Consider the following 15669-nt stretch of genomic DNA (forward strand, 5'->3'; position numbering starts at 1 on the left):
TTTTTTACTTTGTTGAAGTTGTTAAATATAATTGAAATGGGCGCTTCGTTTGCAAAAATGGAATGTTGATTTGAGATACCTTACGAAATGCAATAAGTAAACAAATAGAAATTATAAAAAAACAACACACTTGTATCGTTTACCTAAAAAAAAAGTTGAATTAATATCAATCTAGAAGCAACAAAAAATTTCAATACACTTCACCATCTTCAAAACAATCACCAAACGCCATCTGTAGCATGTATTAAAAGTACATATTGCGACAAATCTACTAGTTCGACAAACGCTATCGCTAAGGTAGCAGGTGAAAAACAACAAAACAAAAAAATGCAAAACGGAAATAAGTATAACAGGCAAAGTTGAAACTAAATGAAGCCGTCCACTACGATTTACGTGAATTAACTGGATTTTACCAAAACAGAAAAAGCACTTGAAGGGTTTGTAGAACCCAATATATTGTGCAGAAAACTGGAGAACAGAAACAGCAACCATGTGTCATCGTTTCGATTCTGCGCACAGTATCAAGAGAAAACAAACCACCTCTTTGACCAGAGGAACGGTTAGTATTAGTAGGTACTTTTTTCCACGCAATGATTTGGCAGATAAAGAATCAGAGGCAGAGATTTTTAAAACCAAACAATGATAGACAGAAGTTTAACATAATACACTTTAACATCCAAGGTCTTTTCGGTAAATTGTCCTGGAACTGTTTGTAAACTCTTGGAATATTCACGTATGAATGAACTTCTACACTTTTCATTTCTTGATTATAAAATAGCACTTATGTATTGCATTTTAGAGCAAACTGCATCCGCCGGCCATGGCGAGATGGAGGGGGGGATTTTTCAAAAATCATTTTAGTATTAAATTAATAATGAACATTTTCAAAATAAGGAGCCAAGTTTTTGCAGCATGCTCTAAAATTCCTTTCGTTAAAAGAAACGTAAATTAATTTACGGCTAATTTACAGATCTCCTTTAATACCTTTCCAGAATTTTTATAATAAATAGGGTAGGCCGCCTCACACATTGTATGCTGAGACCTCAACGTAGATGCGCTACTGGAAAACAATCAGAACAGGTCACTAGTGAATGTTTTTAAAGAATTTGGCATGAATCCCAAAATATTCGTCCCGATGCTATAACTGAGACTTCTAAACCTTGGATCGATAACTATAGATAGATAGATTGGGACAGTATAATTTGCGAAAATTTCAATATTAGTACAATATGATTTTGCGTTCTACTGCGTGCATACTATAGAAAAAGATCAAACAAATATTAAAAAAATGGATATCTAAACAAATAAAAGGTTTTCTAATTTGTTAAAAGAAATGTACCCCTTAAGCAAACGATCGAAAAATCAAAACTACACGGTATAATTCAGTATAAAAAATTAAAAATTAAGTCTATGCTGCAAAAATCAAACACGAAAAAAAAGTTTGAACAATGAAAGGATTTCGTTATCTAAAAATATTAATAAAGAATGCTGGAAAATAATAAATGAGAACCGCGGCATCAAAAACAACCGTAAGATAAAATATAAATTTAATGAACACTTTATTGTTTTATAAAATTCATTTAGTAAACCTCAGACAAACATACTGGGGAGACGAACAATTTTTTCCCCATAAATTCTATCGAGATATTCCATATTATTAATAAAATAATGCAACAGGAATTCATCTGGAGTGGACGGTATAACCACAACGGTAATTAGGGAGGCGGCACAGGTTGTAGCTGATCCTCTTTCTAACCTAAATTTTTAATCAAGGAGTCTATCCTTCAGCATTAAAAATCTCTACAATACTATATATACAAAATACAATACATACAATATATAAAAGCAGAGATGACAGACAAGATATTAAGAACTATACCGTCCTGCAGTACTAAAAAAACATTTTGGAAAGTTTTTCGAACATTTCTTACCAAATGCGTTGAAAAATATAACCTAATGTGACAGCAACAAAATGGTTTTTGCGAGGGTCGGTCGACAGAAACCGCACTAAATCAGGTAATTTATCATATTTGCAATGGTTTAAAGAAAAAAGAGTTGATGGTGATATTTCGAAAAATATCGCTTTTAACAGCATAGCATAGAAGCAGATTTCTTATATACTTTATTTTAGTTAAAACGAAATTTTATTTTATATATTTATGTCAACACTCGATGAACCACGCTGCTGTTCAATCTTCGTATGAATTCGTATAAAATTTCAGCAATATTTGGAGAAAACAAGCAAATTCTAATTTGCAAATTGATAGCTATGACGATCCCAATTTCATCTTGGAGAAAATAAGAAATTATCAACTGGGTAACCACCAAAAATATTGAATTTGGAGATAATTTAATAAAGGAACTATAGCATAGCAAATTTACACTTCGTTTTATGAAGTACGCAGGAGAAGTACAGTGCAGAAAAAATAGTGCAACTGGACGGAAATGAAAGGACTTGGCAAGACACCACACAACATTCCAAATGAAAGATCTTAAATCACTGCTTGTTTAAGCCATTCAGGAAGAAGCAGCAAAGAACTGAATGTCATTAAAGCAGAGACGAAAACTAGGGATCTTGACCGTCAAGAGGAGACGAGAGCGGATAAGAGTAATTTTTTCTGTTAAAATAAAATTTTTGACTTTTTAAGATTGTCCTACCGGAACGCCTTTGCCGCACCATTTTTAGTATCAGTGAATGGATAACAATAGACATAACCCATAAAATCTCTAAAATACTCTCCAGCCAGTCCCTTTGCATATCTAATAAGGTTCTATTGCTGTACACCTTTGTGAAATAGACCATAATTTCATCTGTCAAGATGGTTAATTTACCAAATGCTCAAACTCTTTGCATCACGCTATAATTCTCACAACTAATATAACAGACTCTGTTTTATTATTTGATAATTTAATTATATCTATTGCAAGAGAAAATGGCGAAATGACAAATGACAACTGGTTATTCGGATAATCGAAAACACATTGCCGCGCCGGGAGCCGACACTCCAAAGGCAGTTTTGCCGTCCGCGCCATAATAATAGAGTGGAATTATAATTCGTCCAGATTTCTATCCGGATATTTTTAGAATCGCATAACGATGGGCCGCATCATCGAGAGGGAAAGGAACGCTCGTTTTTATAGTCTCGTAACAGTTTTACTCAACAAGTCGATCTGCTTTCGTGAGCCAAAAATATCGCCAAATCAAAGATTGTGATCGCGGCAACATCGATTTTTATTCCGTACTCCTTTCATACGCTCCAGCTTCAGTCGAAGCAGATTATTTAAGTATGTCCGGTGTGTGGAAGCATGCAGAACACGTGGACAACCCCCTCTCTTAAAAGCAATATAGAGGGCTACTTTTCCATAACATGAAAAGCGGCACAAACATAAGTGGCATGGGTATCTTCAATTTTTAGATACTATGTGATTTGGAAAATGGTGCATTCAAACACACCCATTGTAGTTCGGTTATGCGTAACCTTGTCGAACTGGTCTCGATAGGATTGTTTATCTAGAATCCAGTGGCGTAGTCAGTTATTTCCTCAAACTCAGATTTTGATGTACACATTTAATTTTTTTTTAATGCAATTTATTTTAATGCAAATAACTAATTTATTGGGCTTAAGAAGTGCTCTTCCAAAATATGTAATACATTTTTTTAATAAGTAAACCACGATATTGATATAAAACCCCTATTATATATAATTTCACGTAATTGTCATATTTTGAAATCAAAATAAATTAATAAATTAATAAATATATTAGCAAAATCCATAAAAAATTTATTAATCAGGGAGGTGCACTGTAAAACTATCAAATATGGACACACTGTACAGGATGATTGTAATTGGAGTGTTTTAGGAGAAAGTACATATTTCTGAATTAATAATAATAATAGTTCATTTATTCATGGAGATTACCATTTTTTTATGTGAAAGAAATAATCAAAGAACAAAAAACAAATAAATGATTACCCACAAAAGGTAGTTGGGTAGTTAAAAGAAACGATCGGACTGTTTTGAGAAATTTATAGACTTAATATATCACTTGTGCGTAGTTTAAAATGTCAAGTTCGGGGTAATAAAAATTGGGAATAAAACGGAAAGAACACTACTTAGTCAATGTCGGCTTTGGACAAATTAAGCATATTGAATATGGATTATAATATTTATATCAATAACCGATATAACTTTTTCTCTATTAGTGCTTAACAACCATTCTTTCAGTTTTATTTTAAATAGTTCTAATTTAGTTATTGTTTTTATTTCGTTTGGCAATTCAGCGTGCATTTTGGGTTTTATATAGAAATATTAGCATTAGAATTAGACGGATGACCTTTTTATTTATGAAAATTTCTGGTTCGGATAAAAATTATCCGGTGGTGGTAATTCATCGATTTTGCCACAAACCAAAAAATTATTTATCGAACAAAAAAAAAAGGCAATTAATCTTTATTGAGATTTTTAGAGGCTGAGCCCGTCTATCATTATACCAAACAAAGTCACACTTAAAACGTAGGTTTTTATAATTTTCATTCGAGATTAATTTGAATGTGTTATAAAAATTAGGTAATTATTTGAAAAGGAATACGATTTTTCTAGTGATTATTGAAATTTCTAAGGTTTTAGAAGAATTTACGCAGTGATTTGGGTCCTATTTAACATAGATAAAAGCGGGTCGTCATGCTTGCCGAACGTACATACCACAGACAGATCACAACGATCTGTATTACCGACAGCATACATAGAGTTTAAAAATGAAAATTGCATTGCTACCCGAAGCAGATTTACAAAATAAAATTGATGAAGAAATTGTTTTTAGTTGTTTTTTGGACATTAATGCGTTTTTTTTTATAGTGATTTAGATTTTTATTTACATTTGTTTGATTTATCAAAAACCCAAATGGATTCAACAATTTGACTAATTTAAAATGAGTTGTTTTTTTTGACAATAGTAAAAATGTAGTTTTGTTTAAACAAATACCACTAAAAGTCAATCAACATTCAAATTGTTGATCCTCGATTTGCAATAATCATAAATTAATCCTCAAGGATGCATATCTCAAAAGATCTGCATATTTCATATAGTATTTTAGCCAATCATGTTAATGTACGCACCAAAAACCACATCATTAGATACAATAAAAAAATATTGTTAGCAATTAGTTTTACAATTAAATATTACATATTTTGTCCGGAATAGAACCCTCAATATTTTTTTTGCTTCAGTGTGGAACGAGACCGCCTCCGTGAGCGGGAAAGGCAGGCGCGAGCCCAGATGTCGTCACAAGTGGCCGAGCAAGAAAGTCCGGGCGTTTCCGGAAATTTCCTATTCAAGGAACCGATTCGGGTAAGTTCTACTGATATATGCAGACTTTTTGATTACGCCTTCGGATTGTAAAAATTGATCCAACTTTAGCTATGTATTAGTAGTATATTACAAGAATCTGGTACAACCAAAGTTCACAGAATAAATTTAAGTTGCATCACTCTCTTTCTCTAGAGCGTTGGCATGTGTAAATTCGAAGATTAAGTAGTTTTTAAGAGAAAATGTAGATTCATCACCAATGCTTTATCATATTTGTTTTTTAGAGCATAACATCAACTCGTAAAATTTACTGATAAGTACATCCCCTAATACAAAATGTAGTTTCCGAATACGAGTAGATGTCATCCTATATGATTACGTTGTAGTTTATTATTTATTACATCTATCGATATGCATTCGGAGTAAGAAGCCTTTTGTCGGCAATCCGACTATCGCACAACACAACCGCCGCTTATTCATTCTGGTTTTCGTATCCATCGAGTGAACAGAGTTTGTGCGCGATTATTTTCGGTAGTGAAAACGCCGAAACGAAGTGGCTCACCATTAGTTAATATTCAAAAGGGCCAAAAAATTGACAAGCTATTACAAGAGCTTTTTAATAAGAAATTTGTAAACTTAGCTGCTACCGCCACAGGTAAGTTTAAAAAGTAAAAAAAAAGTATACTGAGGTAAATAATTCTAACGGATAGCCGTGGGTCTATCCATTCTATTGATTTTACTCTACCGTGGGTAGATTGTTTTAGCCGTGGGCAGCATTTGTGTCTACCTCTTGGCCGTAGACCGTAGGGGTACTTATTACTTAAAAGACTATTGGTTGCCTGTTGTTGCACAGTCTTTATCATCTAAGGATGAAGATAATTCTTAAGTACACCCTGGATTGTAGGATATGCAGGTCGATTTAGAAAGAAAATCAAGTGGAAAATTCTTCTCGACCTCCCGCACCACAACCGTAGATACAGATTTTTCAACGGCCTTGGGGGCGCAACCATCAGATAATGAAATTTAAGGGAAATAGCGGCATGATGAAATCTCATCACGCTGGTAATATTATTTGGAAAAGGGCGTCAAGAAAGAAGACAGATAGAAGATTATAGAGAAGTATTCCATTCCCAAAAACGGGGCGCTTATTGCAATGTTATGAATGCAAAGGGTTTCTGGCATTAATTAGATGAATTACAACATATTAATTACCTTGAACTACAGGCTATTTTTTTACGGTTTGAAATTATTTACTGAAACAAAGAAGAATATTCGAGTTTTATTAAGGAGGGAGCGTAAAATATCGAACCCTTAGCAAGATAACCTGTCAGCTTTTATCTTGGTGTGAACAAAATCAAATAACACTATCTGCTTCCTACATTTCTTCTAAAGAAAATACAGAGGCTGATAGGGGATCAAGGGAAAAGTCGATTGGAATTGTGTACGAATTACATAAACAAATTTTTAACGAAATAATTAAAGTGTTCGGGGAACCGGAAATAGACTTTTTCGCAACTGACCATAATAAAAAATGCAGCCACTGCTATATTGGTAGTGCCTGCGTGAGCATCGCAGCATTGGCACCCATTGTTTATATGTTTTTTGTTGGAAAAGTCTTTGTTGTGTAAACTTAACGAAACTTTATTACTCTTTCCGTTTCGTGAGAGGGAAAGAGACATTTCCTACCGGGTCATACCAGTAATGTTTTTATCTATCTCGGAATGCACAAGGAAACAGTTTAATACTAGTTTTAAAAATTATTGACTGTATTGTACGGTTCATCATCTCAATGAATATGAAATATGACTTAAATATTTATCTTGATTTTTTAGTTACCGAAAAAAATAAAGATGCTTCTTACGCAACAATAAACATAGACCGATCAGCCGTAAATTTCAGGTTTTCACCTACTGATACTGTTAAAAAAATATCAAACGATTTTTAAAACCCCTCAAACCTCAAATAGAACCTGTATTAGCTTATTTAGCAACTCTTTACCTCTTAAAAAATTAACTATCAAAAGAATAACGCTTATGGCTTTTAACTTCTGCCCATCGGATTCAAACATTAGGGAAAATCGATATTACTAATGTAAACACTTATAGAGACAAAATTGAAATTGGAATCTCTGAAAAACTAAAAATTTCAGCACCCTACAAAAATCAACTTATTTTAAACGTTTCCTTTTTTTGATAAACCCGAATGATGTGTAGCCTCTACTCTAAAACATTATCTACAGGTCACAAAAAATATTCGAGCAACTTTACTGTTTATAACATGCAGAAAACCCTATCGTCACAGACTTTGAGTAGATGGATTAAGGGAGCGTTAAAAAATAGCAAATGTTGATCAGGGGTAAATATAAATGTCAACAAAAATACGGCCGGCTGGATGGTATGGTACGCCTAATAATATTTTCGCCCATACCATATTAAATCTAGGATTACCTTAATATCACGTAATTTTTAGTAAATATAGAAATTATTCTCTTGTTCATTTTTCTATATGTATTTTAAATCTAGTTGTTTTTACATACCTAACGGCATTGTATGTATTTCTGTTACCTTTTTCATGTTACGCCTAGTTATTTCTTGTAATCATTTCCCATAATTTTTGTTTTTGGAATGTTGTTGTTTATCTTCAAGAGTGGTTATTGTAAAATTGCACCGGCCTGCTTTTAATCACTACAACGTAATCGTATCGGAAGGAAGATTCGAAGGTTCATCGTATGAAGATGAATCGTAATTTTTCGTGCTTGTCTTCCGATATGATTACAACCAATCCGCCCAACCACGTGCCCCTATAAACCAATAAATATTAAAAAACAATGTATATATATATATATATATATATATATATATATATATATATATATATATGTGGCAATAGGTATATGACCTTCGTAATTTTTGAAGTCTTAAATAAATACATTTGACATTTATTAAAAAAATTGCTGGCAACTCCTAAATAAGGTAAATGGTAGAAGTTGCCTTTGTCCTAAAAATAAAAAATATTAGTATAGGATTTTACTTGGACAAGGCACAGTCAAATAAAAGGAAATGTAGATGGAAAAAAATATGACGGAAATACTATGTTTTGGGAATAATTATTAAAATGCTTGTGCTTAAATTTTTTGTTTCATTACAACCATTTGAACAGATTTATATCATAAAAGAGAACAATCCGTACAAATATTTTTTGCTACACCAGTTCAACAACAAAAGATTTAATGGGACCACTAGGGACATTTCTGGGCCGCTCTGGGGCCGTGAATCCAAAAACCAGGTCCATGATGCTGCAGATTTAAAGTATTTTTATTTAAAGTATTTTAGTAGGGACCCAAAATGTGTGTTATCCCAAGGCACCGTGAATTCAATCAGCTTATAATCAGTTTTATTCCCATCATCAGCTGTAAACCCTACCTATTTTGCTAAAAAATGAATTTTGTTGTGGACATTGTCATTCATAACATTTTTATAAATTTGATTTGATAGACGTCAACTTTTACCTTACCCGGTGGCTGTAATAAATAGGGGGTGATAGTGACAACAAAATATTCAAAAGATACTCACGGGTTAATAAAAAATATTCTTTTGAATGCGGGTTGCAGCACCCTTCGATAAAATTTTAACCTATATTTTTTTGGAAACAATAATTGACCGGATATTCATAGGAATTCATGTGTCCTGTGTGGATTTAGCAACCGATGCTAGATCGGCGTGTAATTAGATATATTACAGACGGGAGTAGAAAGACAAACTTTCTGCCTATTTCTTTTTAATGAGTGGAGGCGTTTAAATTAGACCACCTCTTATCATTCTTCTTAACTAAATTTAAGAAAAAACTTATGTAATAATGATGATCTTTTTTTTTGTTAAAAAATTCTCTCTTCGGGCGAAGCTAGATTCTCCGCAATTTAAAACTTTCACAACAGGCATGTGTGGGCTGAAGGTAATCAGCATTCAATAACAGGATATAGATATCAGTATTTATTTGCCGTTAACGTTTGGTTAGGAATTATCACTGATTATTTAATGTAGGTTGTTAACTAGGAGAAGTATTATTGCATTTGGGGATATCTAAAAGAATTAGTTTACACTACCCCAGTACGGAATATCCAATATCAAAGATAATTTGCGTCTTGTAAATATTCCGGGCATATTCCAGTGTATTAATTAATGATGCGTAGGTGTCTTGCTTATTTGTTGTGTTTTTATTTGAGTTACATCGTTTAAAATGGAAATGTTTATTAATAAATTATCTTTAAAATGTGATTGTGTGTTTGATAAGATAAATGTTTATAAATGTTTGAGAGCACCCGACTAATTGATTTTTTGGGCAAAATCAGAAAACGCAGTAATATACACAATGTCCCATTTAAATGTCCAATGTTCGCGTGTGTGTCGAGCTAATTTGGCACCCCTGCAGGTGCGTAAATATTTAATAATTATTGCGCACTGTTGTCATATACCAAATAAAAAAAATTATCAATAACATTGATTAAGTAATATTAATAAAAATTTTATATACAGTTATTTACGGGCGGGGTTTTTGTATAAACTGTATAATATACTCCTTAAACTTTGATAAAACTAACGACTTTAAAGAAGTTCAATCAAACGTCCATATAAAATTTATTGAAGCCATGCGGTTGTTGTTTCCAGAGTTATTTCCTATTTAACTAACTAACTGCGGTAAAATATGGACCCAAAACCTTTGCTTAATTGTAAATACCGGACATATTTTTTCGTAACTACAATTTCGTCACCAGACCGCACCTTTTACATTTATAACATGGTTTTTCCAAATTTCCCGCTACGTTATTAGTCACTTTGCGGATATCTACGGGAAAAATTCGACAATGTTTGCGAATTTTTCCTGTAGTTGATAAGTGCTTTCGTCGATTTTTTATTCGAATTTTTGGCTTTGGCTAATATTGCCAATATTGCGAAACTTATCGAAAAGTCCCCAAATGTTTTTTTTTAAATTGATCTGAAGACATTATATTAATTGTCTTAATTATCAATGAGAAGAAGATTAATACGACAATTTTTTGATAAATTTTATCTTCTAACGGGTGCGATATAAAAAAAATAATTGTTTCTTTTTAAAAAAAATTATTTTTGCTTTTTTTTTTCAAATTTTAATTATACGATGACCATAAAATCAGAATAAATATTGAATTTAAAAAACTGCGCAATATCTTTTATTTTATGGAAAACAAATATTTTGCTTATCATCTTTATACAGACACAAATATATTTTTCTCACTAAAAAAATATGTTAAACCTTGAGGACATTTTGGTTAAAACCATAGAGCTACTAAAGGTATAGAGGTCCTGCCTGATGCTCATATTACAGGAACTTATAAACGAGCTCTGAAAAAAAAAAGAGATGGTCGAGATTTTTTTTTAACCAATGACGCCTGTAATTGCAAATTCTGCTTTTCGGCCGATAGAACATTGCGGCATTCAACAACCAATATGGTGATGGATCCCCAATAAGTTTGGACGCGACATTTTTACGGCGTTATTTTTCTTTTTTAAATATTCTGCGATCCTATTAAATCTTCAAGTAAAAAGAAGTTATGGTGTGGACAGCGCTGTTAAAAAAAGACTCTAAGTTTGTGAGTGAGAGTCCTTAAATCTTTTGAATTAATTTTTAAATAAAGCAACTCTTATTATTTGCCTTAGTTTTCTAGTGAGTGTGCCTTTTGTCACAAAAATTCGAAAAATGTAGGGATGGTACACATTGGTGGAATTCTGTGACAATAACAATAACTTTATTCGGCGTTGCCAATAATGTCTCGATTTCAGAGACTGATATTGCGTTTCTATAAAAATAAATAAATTTTTTATATTTTATAAATGTGGTAGTATGGCAAGTGTTCTAAAATAGTAAAAAAGTGAATCCTTGCGGGAAAAATTAACCACATTTTGTGTTAACGAAAGCGACGTCTTATTTTTATTTCTGGTTAATTATATTGTATAACAACAAATTATGGTTCAAAGTAACACTTCAGTATTATATAACATACGGTTGCTTTATATGTGGTGCACTGTATTACTGCAAAAATGTTTGAAGAGTTATCATTTACGTATCTGGTCCACTAAAAGACATACTTTATTGAATCACTAAAATTGAATATCGAAATCTGCAGTTTGATCTAAATTAAGTGTTCATCATTGGTAACTAATTAAGTGTTCATCATTGGTAACTTTGTTATGAGTAGAGATATAAAGTCGGTTAAATTACGATGGTGAAAACAGAAAAAGAATGGGATGTAGGGTTTAGTCTAACATTCGTAAATCACCAACAGAATCAAGAATCATATGCAACATTAGCCTAAAATTAAAAATAACCGATTTATCCTCTTTTAAACTAGATGACTATGAGTGATTGCGAAATAATTTATTGCTTTATTGTTATTGTTTTTATGTTTTATTTGAGCGTAAGAAATATGGAAATAAGGAAATAGAAAAAAGAACTGCCTTCCATCTGGTTATATTTTTTCCCTTATTGCAGCCTTTAAAACGTCAACGTATCTTTTCTTCTAAATTTCCTCCCTTAAATAACCCCACAAGGGAATGGGCCCATTTGTAGCAATCCATGCCTTCTTGTGAGGTCAAGCTCATCTAGAAAACCGTCCAGAGTTTCAGTAATAATTGCAATGTACCGCTCACCGGTGAGTGTGCCATCACCAACAATGCGAGAACGACCGAACAAAACAAACTTGTACCAACAATAAATTTTCTCTTTCTCTCAATAATGATGTTTTTTTGGATTATAAATTCCAGAATTTGAAAAATTTGATTCGTCAGTACAAAAAAAAAAACGAAAATTATTTATGTTTTGGTGGCAAAAGTTAACATGCCAACATAGCAAGCAGAAAAAAAAGTCTTGTCTCTGCATCCCGTGCCAAAAAGACCTGAACTGTGTTTTTTTTGGACAGTATTAAAGGAACGGTTAGAGTAAAGACTGTCATGTTTCGAATAGAATTGCCACGATATGCTTCAAAATATCCAAGAATACCAATTTCCACGTCTTCACTTATAATAGCAATTTTTCGTCTCTTTTTTGCAAAAACGGTTTCATTATTTCTAAAGATTCCATAATTGCTTCTTTTGCCCTAACAGAAGATTTACAGCATGCCAAATAGAATTCTAACATACTGCACTTTTATTAATGTGTAAAAACCCCTTTTGAATAAGTTTTAAATTCATTTAAATAATTGATAACAATTGTTATGGAAATACTAATAATTAATAACTATAACTATACTATAATAATAACTAGTTTTCTTCAATTTTAGGCTTTTAGGCTGTTCTGTTGGTGATTTATGAACCTTAGAGAGAAAATATACAATATACAATACAATACAATACAATATACATTTAAATTGAGTACATATTCCTCATTTTTTCCTATACCCTACATTTAATTGTTTTTCTGTTTATTAATATGAATAAGAAAATTAATATGAATTTTTATAATTGAATCTACCAACACCGTTCTTTATATTTAAGACAAAAAAAACTGTTTAAAAAGATTAAATATTCTTTCAGTAATCAGTATATTATTTCATATACAGATAACGAAAAATGCCTGAAAGCCACAATATTTAATGAGACTGACGTTCTAAAGTGACACTTTTCTCGCAAGCGTTTTCACTGTATGATTCGGAATTTTGGACTAGGGCGTAGAAACGGATCTTTTTGACCACTTTTATTCCAGTTCATTCCATGGGCTTCCCAGTATTGGATAGGACACACCACGCAAGCCGTCGATTTTTACCAAAATTACTTAATAATAATCACAATTTATTATTTTATTACTATAAACTTACTATGGAATCTGTGGCGGAATGAAATACAAACGCCTATAAATTTTTGATTTATGGCTGTCGATATATATATACGATGTATACCTATTTCATAGTGATAAATTATTTGTGTAAACTGCGGTATATGGGATTTTTACGTCCTTGGCATCTAACATTGAATCCGTTTGGTATGACGAGATTCCGGAAATTAACAGAGAAAGAGCGTGGGATTAGAAGTAAAAAATGGAGAAGTTTTAACAACTTTCATTTTTAGTAAAATACATACTTAATAGTTTTAACACGCAAGGTTAATTATGTGCATTTCGATTGGCGTTAAGAGAGCGTCAATTGCGTTTAATAACCGTGTTGTACTTCAATAACGAACGTATGTACGGTGTGTTCAAAAAGTAAGGTGACTTTTGTAATTGGATGGTCTCCGTAAATTCGATATTCGTTTTTTTTATGTTGGTACACATGTCCCTAATATATGTTCTCAGTTTCAGCCAGTTTGCACGTTTACTTTTTGTTTGTGAGACAGAAACGTTAGACGTGTTTTGCGCGCTCGACAATCTTCTGTTATCAAAAAAATTCTGTAAAACACTTGAAATGTTTGCAACTGCATATGGTGAAACTACTTTGAGCAAAAAAATGTTTATAAGTGGTATAAGCTGTTCCAAAATGGCCGAAAAGATGCAGATGACGAATCTCGCTCTGAACGCCCCAGCACGTCAATAACTGATGAAAGCGTCGAAGATGGTGTTGAAAAATCGTCGAATCAATATTAGAGAAGTGACTGAAGACGTCGGCATCTCTGTTGTTTTGGGCATGAAACGTGTAGCAGCAAAATTTGTTCCGAAACTGCTTAATTTTGAACAAAAGGACCGTCGAAGGGACATCGCATCAAGAGTTGTTAAACGACGTCAATCATGATCCTGATATGCTCAATATGTCATCATAACTGATGACGAATCATGGGTATATGGTGGTGACGTCGAAACCAAAGCCCAGTCATCCCAGAATCGCAAAGACCGAAAAAATTACGTCAAATGTCAAGGCTTTGCTTACTGTTTTCTTTGATTATCGTGGCGTAGTACATCAAGAGTTTTAAGGTATGCGCTGAACTTATGGGAAAACAATATTTCGCATTACGATAATGCATTTGCTCACTCATCGTTGCTTGTGTCTAACTTTTTGGCCAATAACAAAACCAAAATGATGCCTTAGCCACCATATTCACCGGATATGGCGAACTGCGACTTTTTTCTGTTCCAAAAACTCATGAAAGGAAGGAGCTTTGGAACGATTGGGGAGATAAAAAAGAATGGAAGAATTCAAAGTACTTGCCAGAAGTGCTTTGAGGATTGCAAAAAACGTTGGCGCAAGTGTATTATATCTAGGGGGATTACTTTCAGGGGGACAACATTAATTTTGATAAATAAATAATCCTTTTTGATAAAACTTTACTTCACTTTTTGAACACACCTCGTATATTATTTAAGTGCGAGATTTTTTAAAAATTATATTGAACAAGGTGGGTATATAATAATTTGTCACCCAGCGCGTTAAACAACTTTCTTGAACCAAAAAAATAAGACTGTGATGTACAAACCTGAACCAGTACAGACCATGGTGCCATTAACCCAGGGTGGTTGGGCAGGGCAAATGGTGCTCGGGTTTAGGGCCAAGGTTAGGTTTAATCGGGTAACGGTGATCTGGTATTCTCATATACATTGTAACATCTTATCAATCAAATATTTAATTTATTTAGTTTAATTTAAAAAATTAAATAGCTAACATCGCCCAAAGCCTTCTAGTTCTTGTTAGTATATAATTACGTTGCTCTTTTCAACACTTATCTATCATTCTATACTCATAGAAAAAACGTTGTAGAATTTAAAAAATATAACGCTAACGATTGTGATGCCTCTTAATAAATCAACAAGACGCTATATGATTCGATAATATCTTCTTGAAATTAATATCTGCCTGATAATTTTTAGTACTTATTTTTATTAAAACAAAAATTTTGTCTGCATTTGAATTGAAAAAAAATCCAGTAGTAGAAAGTATTGTTTAATTTCAGTCACTTTCAGTACTGTCCACTGGTTTTATAATAAATTTCTTATAAAACATAATGTTTTCATTGGCATTAAATTCGCACCGACTTTAAATTAACAATATCAGTATATTTACTGTTTAGTGAAAGATTTACACATTACACACATAAAAACCGACTTTTAAATCGTTCAAATAAAACAAACTTTTTTTTTCAGTCATACCTAATTGCTTTTACTTAGGTTTTAGTAATAAAATCTTTAGAAGTAATAACGGACCGCCTTTAAAATATAAACGTTCCAGTTCCGAGTAATTTTTTTTAGACATAATTCCGTTTAAAACAAATATGCAATACATTAACTATAGGAAAAAGAAAATCGTTGGTTTTTTAAAGTGACTATACTAATAATTTGTAAACAAATCATTATCACAGTATTTTAAAACATATATGCATCTTCATTGTTACCCTTTTATTTATTTGCTCT

The 15669-nt window shown here is 32.4% G+C and overlaps 1 protein-coding gene across 3 annotated transcripts in view; it reads left to right on the forward strand.

Annotated features, from left to right (window-relative positions):
* The window catches only part of LOC132705205 (AF4/FMR2 family member lilli), a 166841-nt gene that overhangs the window by 44653 nt on the left and 106519 nt on the right, over nucleotides 1-15669 (forward strand). For all 3 annotated transcript variants that reach the window (XM_060675661.1, XM_060675662.1, XM_060675663.1), the window contains exon 2: nucleotides 5229-5349. In XM_060675661.1, coding sequence (XP_060531644.1) covers nucleotides 5229-5349 — 121 coding nt within the window. The remainder of the gene's footprint in view (nucleotides 1-5228; nucleotides 5350-15669) is intronic.

The sequence above is a fragment of the Cylas formicarius genome, unplaced genomic scaffold (genome assembly GCF_029955315.1).
Source record: "Cylas formicarius isolate icCylForm1 unplaced genomic scaffold, icCylForm1.1 PGA_scaffold_7__23_contigs__length_41026272, whole genome shotgun sequence".
NCBI lineage: Eukaryota > Metazoa > Arthropoda > Insecta > Coleoptera > Brentidae > Cylas > Cylas formicarius.